Here is a 10,288-nt window from a genome sequence, read left to right as displayed (position 1 = left end):
ACTTATTGAAGAGACTGTCTTTTTCCCAAGGTGCTATTCTTGGCACCTTTGTTGAAAATCAGTTGGCCGTAGGTGTGAGAATAACTTGTATCTAATTCTAGAGAGGACATTGTCTGGAAATTCATGGTGCATATGCCTTAAAATATTCTCCCTAAAGACCACTCCTATTCTCATGTCATACCAGATACTACCATGTTTTCTGGTGAATGTCCAAACTTTGTCCTGCCATGGTCTGATTTCCTACCATTTTCTTAACTTACCACTGAAATTATAGACAGCTTGAAATGGGGACTCAGGCAATGGTCAATCCCTTACTTTTTAGGAGGGTCTCCTTGACTTCTTGTATGATCACATAAACCTTGATAGGAGTATTATGCCTAGATCTAATGGAGACAGAACTAAAGAGCCTAGTAAGTTTTTTTTTCTTCTTCTTTCTACTTTTCTCCAGCATACAATACCTCAGTGGAATTTGTTTGAACTGAGAAATGTCTAACTGAATCTTTCTACTGCCTATGAAAAGGTATTCCATGGCCTGAGCTTCATCCACCAACTTGGATACAGCATACAGAATTCTCTGGATTCCTTTAGCTCTGAGAAACACTAGCACAATGAGTTCAGTGTTCCCACATACTACATTCACTGTTGCCTACACCTCAAAAATGGCCAACAAATATGTTTTTTAAATGCTCAACATCACTAATCATCAGGGAAATGCAAATCAAAATCACAAGATATTATCTCACTCCAACTACAATTGCTAGTATCAAAAAGACAAAAGAAAACAAGTGTTGGCAAGGATGTGAAGAAAAGGGAACACTTGCACACTGTTGGTGAGATTGTAAATTAGCACAACCATTGTGTAAAAACAGTGTGGAGTTTCCTCAAAAAGTTAAAAATAGAACTACCATGTAATCTAGCAATCTCACTACTGAGTATGTAGCCAAAGGAAATGAAGTCAGTATGTCAAAGAAATACGTGAACTCCCACGTTTATTGTAGTAGTATTCACAGTAGCCAAGATATGGAATCAACCTAAGTGTCCAACAATGGATGAATGGATTTCAAAATTTGTTGTATATATACACAATGGAATAGTATTTATCCATGAAAAAGAATGAAATCCTGTCATCTGCAAAACATGGATGAACATGGATGACATTATGTTAAGTGAAATAAGCCAGACACAGGAAGACAAATACCACATGAGCTCAGTCATCTGTGGAATCCAATTTTCTTTTTTTTTTCTTTTTATTATTATTATTATTATTATTATTATTATTATTATTATACTTTAGGCTCTATGGTACATGTGCGCAACGTGCAGCTAAGTTACATATGTATACAGGTGGGAATCCAATTTTCTTAAGTTGATATCCTAGAAGTTACTAGAACAGTGGTTACTAGACTGAGGAGAGGAGGGGGAAGTACAAGGAAGGAAGAGGTTGGTAAATGACTACAAAGTTGCAATTAGATAAGAATAACTTCTGGTGTTCTATCGCTCAGAAGAGTAACTATGGTTAACAGTTAGATATTGTATATTGCAAAATAGCAGGAAGAGAGGCTTTTCAATGTTATCACCTGGGAGAAAAAATAAAGGCATGAGGTGATGAATGCACAAATTGTCCTGATTTGATCATTAGACAACATGTATGTATGTATCAAAACATCAAATTGTGCCCCATAAAGATATACTATTATAATGCATTAAGAAATAAAACAGCAATTTCTTCAGGTCCATCCTAATACAATCTTTGTGGTGAGTAATTTGACAACACATATGATTATTTAAAATCTATCTATACTTTAGCAATTCTGTTCCTAGGGTTTTATCCTACAGCTTTATTTGCTCATGTGTAAAATCACTCTTGTACAAGAATATTCATCATATCACTGTTTATAATGGCAAATATTGGCAAATATTTACATCTATACACACAAAAAGTTTAAATAAATTGCAATACATTTCTAGTCTAAAAAAGAAATTATTAATGAATATGTATTACCTAACTTAGCATAGCTCTTAGGTTGAAGTTTTGAAACTCTTTTTAGGCAGACATACTGTAACACCAAATAAAACTAGTCATCATTCACAAATTAGTACCTGTTAAATTATTTTTACAACACATACATGTTAGGCACGCGTTACAAAAGCAAAAACCTAAAAAGCTAAGTACATGGGATTTGTTTTCTCTTTACTACTGTGCTTGATATATTAAGTAATAGATATCAAGCACAGTTGGCCCTGGAACAACACAGGTTTGAACTGTGAAGGTCCACTTACACAGAGATGTTTTTCAACCAAAGTCGGTTTGAAAATACGGTATTCGCAGGTGGCAAGTGGATGGGAAGTGTCTCGGAGCCAATCCCTTGCACACACCATGAGATAATCGTATTTCATTTTTACTGCATCTTTGCTTGTACATTTGTCCTTAGATTGAATTTGTAAATGTTACAATCTTAAACATCCAGTATATATAATATTAGTTTGACTAGTAAGCTCAAGAAGAATAAAAATGTATGCTCATATGCTTAATGCTAATCAATCACAAGATGTAGCTGTTTTTATTGAACCAACAATATTAAAATAATCTTATTTACCAAAAATGCACCTAAGTCACCTGAACTTGAAAGACATTTGGGTTAGCTCTTATATATCTGGGAGTTTGGGGAATATTTAATATATATAAGCACTGACCAATCTCTAAGCCAACTGAATACAAGTTCTTTAAGAGAGTTTCTACATTAATTTGGTAATCCAGCAATAGAAAAATGTCACATATACATAACATACATATATAAACATACATAAATACGCATAAACATGCATGCTTACTGATGAAAACAGATATTGTATAGCTTTCATTTTAAAGATTAGTTATGAGTCAATAATATAAAACACTGTTTTGTATAAAACAGTTGAATCTCATCTTTTTACCATTTTACATGTTTATCCTAATTGTGTTTCTAGCAAAAATGGAACATGGTAAATTTTCCTGTTCAACATGAGGGCTAAAGTTCTTACCATTATTTGTTGAAATAAGTATTATTTGTTGCAACACCTTTAAGATTTTCATTGCTCTGATGGACAATTTAATGGAGGCTGGGACTACATTCTAGTCCAGGGACTAAGGAGACATCAAGCACCTGTTTGGAGAGCTTCAATACCCATCTAAATGGATAATAAAATATCCAGTGTGTTTCCAATTAGCCTTTACTTATTAAGCCTCAGGTAGTTGCTACTGGGGGAAGCGGAGTCCCTTAAGAGCCCCCAATGGTAGCAGAAGGTTTAGAGTTCAAGTGATTATAAGGAGCTGAAGGATTGAAGTATGAAGCAAAAAGTCCAGCAGAAGTGAACAGAGGAGTAGAAACGGTAGGGTTTAAAGGGAGACATATCAAAGGATTCAAAGGTGCTGAAGGGAAGATTCAAGGTGGTAAGAAGAAGGAAGAGAGGAACTGATGGAAAAGGAGAAGTCTTAGAGAAGCCAGTTTGGGGAGATCATAAGTTTCCCAAAGAGGTCAATGAAGTGCTAAATTATCCTCAGCAAAATCATGTCAACTGAAAGGAGGTAGACAGATTCAGAGAAGCATAAAGTCTGCAGGAGTTCAAGGAGGGGATTTTAGTCAACCAAAAAGTTCCCATGAGAGAGACAGGATCAAATAGAGAAAACAAAGAGACCTCACAAAGAACCGGGGGAAAAAAAAATGTTCAGCCCAGGGGTCACAGAGTGCATCCTCCCTTGAAACAAATGAGCTAAGAAGAATTTTCCAGCCCATGGCCAGGGTCAGAGCCAGGAGTCAGGAAAAGAATCATCCTTACTCCAAACAAAGAAGCAGTAAGAAAGACCTCCAGCCCCACAGGTATTTGAAACAATGAAACCTGAGCCTCTGACATAACTTCTGCTTTCCTGGGACTCTAACCTAGCTTCTTACAAACAGAAAGCACAGAATCCTAATGCAGCCTCCATCTGCGACTCTAACCCAGCTTCTAGAATACACACAGAATCTTAATGACAATCTGTCCTTACTGATTATCAACATCATCCAGAGTAATGCTTCAAGAGTCTGACCCACCAATGGATCCGTTATCAATCAGTCAGAAGTGAAGACAAAGCCTTCAAAGGTACACAATTAGAGTCCTAAGTGAGAAGTCCAAGGTTCCAGTGATGAATCTGATCATAACCAAGTCAGTGAAAAAAACCAATATACCATGTCTTATTCATATATAATAGTCATCCCAATTATGCATTCAGGTGTCAAAGTCCTCTAGCCAGTGACAACCAGGAGCACATCTGGATTGAAAAAGTTGGATTTCTTACTTGTTTCAATGGGAGACAGCACACACCATGGGGAACTGAGAGAGATGTCTTATTGTCAGGGTGTTAAAAAAGAGTATTTTAGGATTTGGGCTTGAGTCAGGAGATTTGAGGGAGGGATCAGGGAAGTGGGGCTAACCTCTGGATTGGATGCTGTCAGCAAACACAAATAATGCTAAGATTAGGTGTGTTGATAAACAGTATCTAAAAGGAGGGCAGACTACAGTGAAGCTTAACCTATAATTCATAATGAAGCAGCAACCACTGAATGAGAGAGAGGAATGTTTAGTATTCTATGGTTTGCACACTAACTCCGGTTTTGTCTGTGCTTAAAAAAATATGCATTGGTTTTTCTTTTTACTCTCAATTCATCAGTCACTGAATGGCCTTGTCTGATGCTGGTATTTTGTGAGATTGTGTCCAACAGGAAAACACCATTGCCTAACTGTAAGCATCCAGTCACCTTCTAACAACTCTGAAACTTGGCTGTGTCAAACCAGTACCCAGATGCCAGGAGTTCCTTTCTTCTTTCTTACCACACATGCTAAGTCATTACAGGTAAGAAAAAAATTCTGTCAGTTGATAGGAGAGTTTGGCAGAATCAAACTGAACATTTGTACCTAGTAAGTATTGATTAGTCTATCCATGTTAAAGAAATCTCTAGTCTTTAGTATTATGCCCAAAACTAGTGTCTTATTTAAAAAAGAAACCAAAATAAATAGGAAGTCTAGTTATTAGTAGGAACACAAGGAAGTATTAGGTAAAATCTGAAGTGTCTGTCACTTGGATTGTCTAAACACTGGACAACCACCCCATAGCCCTTAAGAAATACCATTTTTATGTTGCTCATAGTTATTTTTTATTTGAAAGAAAATAAACTGATTAGAGATAAAGGGGATATAGTAGGCAAGGTAAGTAGTTGGATGAAATCACAGGAAGCGTGAATAGTTGTGACCAATTGCTGAAGACTCAAGCTGATTCCATCTCAGGGAGGCCCTCTACCATTCAGGAGATCCTGAAGCCATTTGGGTAAAACTGCAAGAGAAAAAAATATTGTCAAGAGGCTTCCACAAAGGATGAAGAATGTGGATTTATTCTTCAGAATCTGAGGGAACTAACAAGTGTCAAATGTCAACTAAACTCAGGGGATTCGAAAGGAACATGGGATTGTAATTACGGGAAGATAAACAACCAATTCCTGTCCTTAAAGATTTTGGAAATATAGCCCTAGACAGAAGCCCAGGTAGGTTGGAACTTTAGAGAGACCTAGAAGAAAGTCAATACATATGAGTTTTCCTATAATATGGCACAGAGATCCAGCCTTCTTCTGATAAGAGAGAAAAGCCATTTTCCCACTCACAGTCTACTTTACAGATTATTGACAGAGTTGCAAGCACTGATTCAGACATGAAAAAGTATAAAGCAATATCTGAAGAAAGTTTCTTAGGGACTTTGATTGTATGGGTGTAATTTGAATCCTTTTTCTTTCTGCCTGTGTGCTCAAAGGTAAGTTTCTCATTGTAACTCTCCATTTGTTTGAGTGCAATTTCCTTTTTCTTTCTGCCTGTGTGCTCAAAGGAAAATTTCTCATTGCAACTCTTCCATTTCCTCATCTTTAAAATGTTTATTTCATATAATGACTGTGATATTTAAATTATAATATATATGTAAATTTTATGACACGGTTCCTGGCATACGTTCCGATTGAATAAATGTTGTAATTAACACTACGTGAAAGTTAAAGGTCAAGAAAAAGTGAACCCAGAATAGGAGGAATGTACATTGATCCTCAATGAATGTCCAAAACCCCAGAAATACCCTGAATAGCACTCAAAATAATCTGCCTCAAGAAAGATTGTAAAATCATTCATTGTTAAGCTATTTTCTATTTCAGGAAAATTCTCTAAAGGAAACAAAGATTTTACTTGATTACCTGATTTTTAAATTGCCTGATTTAAACACACACACACACACACACACACACTACCTGATTTTAAAAAATGATAATAATAAGCAGTTACCTAGCTTCATGGAAATACTTATTTTGGTCTTTCCAATGATGTTTCTACTAAGGAAGAGTTTTCCTTAATAAATGCCAATATTTCAAGATCCATTCAGGTAATATTGGTAACCTAGGAGTCAGGTAACCTCCTGATATTTATCTGTTGACTTGACTTAGAAACTACAAGGATTTAGAGAACAGTGTAAAGAAGAGGTCTCCCTGACCTCAAAAATAGAGTCTCTGTGAAAATAGAGAACCCAAGGAATCAAGGAGCCATATAAAAGAAGCACACAGATGGAGGAGTCTTGCTACCTGAAATGCCTTTACGAGCAGTGGTAGAAGCAGCGGTGGTTGCAGTGGTAGGAGCAGCGGTGGTTGCAGTGGTAGGAGCAGCAGTGGTCGCAGTGGTTGCGGCAGTGGTGGTTTCAGCATCAGGGGCTTCATCATCAGCAGGACCAGCTGAAATTAGAAGGAAAGCTCTAGGTGAGACTGACTCCTTCTGGAACAAAATTTATCCCACCCAGGAGTGGACATACATTCCTCATCCTGAATTCATCTCTGCAAATCTGTCATCAGTTCTGTCTTACCTTTAGCCTACCTGCCCACTTTCCTTGTGCTTTATCCTTCCCTGTCTTGTCTTTGCTGGGAGAGAAAGAATTTGGGATTTTCCTCCAAGGGCAATGACACTGATTAAAGAGACAAGCAAGTACTTTGTCCCAGGTATGAGCACAAAAGACCAAGGCCATGAGTGTTCCTATTCACAGGGACTACTGCTCAGAAGCAATAAGGAAATCTCTAGTAGCCTGACATTCTGATGCCTTCCCACAGAATAACCTAAGACAGCATACATTCCAATGTAGTATGAATGAGGATGAGTAAAGGGATGAACTCTAGAGGGAAGGAGGAGGCAGACTAAGAAGATGTATCTCATCTTAGATACATCTTAGATACATGTATCTCCTGTCTTAAAGTGCAGTAAGATATCTTCTATCAGGTTCTAGAAAGAAAAGAGCCATATTTGTCTCACCCTCTGTGACAGCTTGGACTCTGTTATTAGAGAGGTAATTGTGAGAGCCACATTAGATATAACAGGAGAAATTAGTACACTTCTGATAGTAACAAAAATGCCCCATCAATTACTATATGTACAAAGGGGACTGGGTAAGAGTTCTGAAAATTATCTCTCTCTCTAGACCTTACACCAGAGCTATTGATAAGGATCAAGAGTCAGGCCCCACATTTGTGAGTTAGACTCACCTCAGCAAATAAGTAGCTCCACCTCCAAACCCACAATCTATCCATGCTGTCTCAGGCTTTGTTTAAGAGAGAAAATATTTTTTAAATGGGGCCTCACATGGCAGGAAAAATATATGTGAGGTCTGACTAAAGCTAATGCCCTGGTGACCAAAGGATGTAAATTCCCAAGATGTGAAGGATAAAGACAGACCCCCTTAACTTGTGCATGGGCACAACACACACACAGTACAGAATGTGAAGAACACTTTGGGAGAAGCCCAAGAATGACTAAAGGCTTTGATCTACCACCTTCGTTTTCAGGTTAGAGAAGGGAAACAAACATCAGCCTGGGAATAAGGAATATAGACCATTACAAAGAGTAAAGCTTAGACCTGACCCCTGCACTCCACATCCCACACACCACCCTCACTTGTGATCCAAATGGACTTATTTTCATATCACTTCAAATTCTGAGACCCACTGGTCTCTTTTTGACACTGGCTGTATATTCAGTCCTTCCATTTATTAGAGGCATCTCTCAAAAATTCTCAGGCTACAACATCAGACCTCATGCTCTTGTGCCTTCTGCTGAAAAACAATGAATAATAATTCCACATTTGTATAAGTCTATGTCCTAGATTTCATATATTCTAAGAATGTATAAGAAATAAGCAGATTCACTATGTTTGTGGTGAATTTTAAAATCAGGAATATAGCTTTCACAGGCTTTTGCTTAGGATTCCTTATAACCAAGACTATCCACATGGAAACTGGCTGTTTGACATGAGGCTGGGAAAGTGGTTCCCATGAGGCTGGGAAAGTGGAAAGTGGTTATTGCAGGAAAGAGATGACATTCAAGTGCAGACTCACTAGCTGGATACGTGTCAGCTGGAGCAGCTGTTGTCGGACTCTCTGAAAGAGAAGAAGGAAAAATAAGATGTTAGCTGAATACCAGTTTGGAGGATGGAGGTAAGAGAGAATATGGACAATATTCCAGACTTTACAATGGAAGACCCTCAGTCCTTGGTGTACCAGTTGAGGAAGAACAAGTGCACAGATAAGACAAAACCCATGAAAACCAATAAAAACCTAATATGTGGTCATTTTTCCTTTCCTGAAATCAACCTCTGTTTACCTTCTTAAACATATTTTACTAACAGTAACAATAAACTTGGGTTCCAAGGTATTATTGAATTAAGATCTGACTGAATTAAGAAGAGCCTAAGGATAACCATCTCCATCTTGAACGGTCAGTCAAAATGGTGTTAGAACAAGTTAGGAGAGGTAAAAAAGCACATTCTAAGCAACCATAAGCCCACATCTTTAGAGGAGATATTTTATGTATATTCCCACAAAACTTATATTCAGGTAAGAATCTTTACTTACGGGCAGAGACCAGAAAGATGGAAACTCCCAAGAGTACCAGGACTGCTAAGAACTTCATGGTGGTGACCTGAAGATCAGGGAGCACAGACAAAAATGCTTCAAAGCCTAAGAGAAGGCAAGGCGCTGATTTCAGGATTCCACATCCTGACACTATATATGCAGAGGGCACCAATCAGGAGCTGTCAACCAGAATCCAGGTTAGGTAATGCCAGGAAACGTTGGGACACAAACCACTGGAGAATCAACAACACAGCCAGGGGCCCTTTGGAAAGGTTGTGAATTCAGATCATTCGTTCTGGCTAAACAGGTTTCAATTCCAGTCTCTCGTATTAAATATGCTCCAGGCAACTTCTCTTCCAGACATCCTCTTACATGTAGGGTATAGTGTCTTCATAATTACCAGCTCCTCCGACAGGTTGGAGATGCCCCATTATCAGCCTTCCTGAAATCTGCAGTGCTCTTTTCATAGATTCTAGGAGTCATACACTTACAGAGTGCTTAGACCTCTGTCTCCCCCTAGGGGAATAATCAGAGTAGAGCAGCCTGATCCAAAGACCATCCTGGGTAACTCAGGCTGTGCGTTCTTCGAGTCATGGCCTCCCTCCTGAACATGTAATTAGGTCATCTGACGCTGGTGCAGAGTGAGTCCAACACTGAATGATCTAAAGAACGAAATATGACCTTACTGGATTTAGCAACCATTGTGTAAAAATTCAAAATCAGGGAGTAAGTATACAGAATAAACTAACATTTATTAATTCATGCATCCATTTAATCAATTTTTCATTCAAAAAACATTCATTGAGCATTATTGTGTGCCAGACACAATGCTAGATGTTAGAAAAATAACAGCCAACAAAGCACACAAAAATTTTATTTCATACATGGTTTTGCAGGAATTCATACACTAAAAAAGTAAAGAAAGAGAAAACACAATGTATTATGTGTGAGGTGATAAGGCCTAATAAAAAAAGAAGGCAGGAAAGAAGAAAGGAGAGTCAGTTTAGAGATGGAAAATGGGGAGCAATTTTATATAAGGTGACCAAAAAAGGCATTACCGAATAGGTGATATTTGAACAGAGTCTTAAGGAGCTGAGGAATCAACAACGTGGTATATTTGGATAATGCAACGGAAAGGAAATGGTCAGTCTGAAGGAAAGCAATGGTGAGTGCATGTAGAATATGGTCATCCAGACTTCTCTGCAGTTGTTGAGTAGGGCCCAGCACTGCCCCAAGTTCCATCAATCTACTTGCCCTTTGTCATAATGGAGCCAAGCTGCTAAGTAAAGACAGCAAGGGAGGAAAACAATCCACATTTACAGCACAATCAAGTGCTGGACCAAACTGAGGCC

General features: G+C 38.0%; 1 protein-coding gene across 1 annotated transcript; it reads right to left on the bottom strand.

The window, feature by feature from the left end:
* Nucleotides 1-5,152: 5,152 nt before the first annotated feature.
* MUCL1 (mucin like 1) lies at nucleotides 5,153-9,339 on the bottom strand. Its single transcript, XM_009247843.2, has 4 exons — nucleotides 8,937-9,339; nucleotides 8,421-8,462; nucleotides 6,627-6,773; nucleotides 5,153-5,347 (listed from the first exon to the last, which is right to left on the bottom strand). Exons 1-4 carry the CDS (start codon nucleotides 8,992-8,994, stop codon nucleotides 5,298-5,300), a joined length of 297 nt encoding a protein of 98 aa, XP_009246118.1. The 5' UTR covers nucleotides 8,995-9,339; the 3' UTR covers nucleotides 5,153-5,297.
* Between the last annotated feature and the right edge of the window lie 949 nt (nucleotides 9,340-10,288).

This window comes from Pongo abelii, chromosome 10, assembly GCF_028885655.2.
Source record: "Pongo abelii isolate AG06213 chromosome 10, NHGRI_mPonAbe1-v2.0_pri, whole genome shotgun sequence".
In the NCBI taxonomy this organism is placed as follows: domain Eukaryota; kingdom Metazoa; phylum Chordata; class Mammalia; order Primates; family Hominidae; genus Pongo; species Pongo abelii.
Note: the sequence above shows the minus strand (reverse complement) of the source record. Positions and strands in the feature narration are given on the sequence as shown.

What these genes read in the sequence shown, in the direction of transcription:
- MUCL1 (XM_009247843.2), bottom strand. Translation starts at nt 8,994, where the DNA reads ATGAAGTTCTTAGCAGTCCTGGTACTCTTGGGAGTTTCCATCTTTCTG. An exon ending in AGCTGACACGTATCCAGCTA is followed by an intron (nt 6,774 to 8,420) that starts GTGAGTCTGCAC and finishes TTCTAATTTCAG; the next exon opens with CTGGTCCTGCTGATGATGAA. An exon ending in TGCTCGTAAAGGCATTTCAG is followed by an intron (nt 5,348 to 6,626) that starts GTAGCAAGACTC and finishes TTTCTCTTGCAG; the next exon opens with TTTTACCCAAATGGCTTCAG.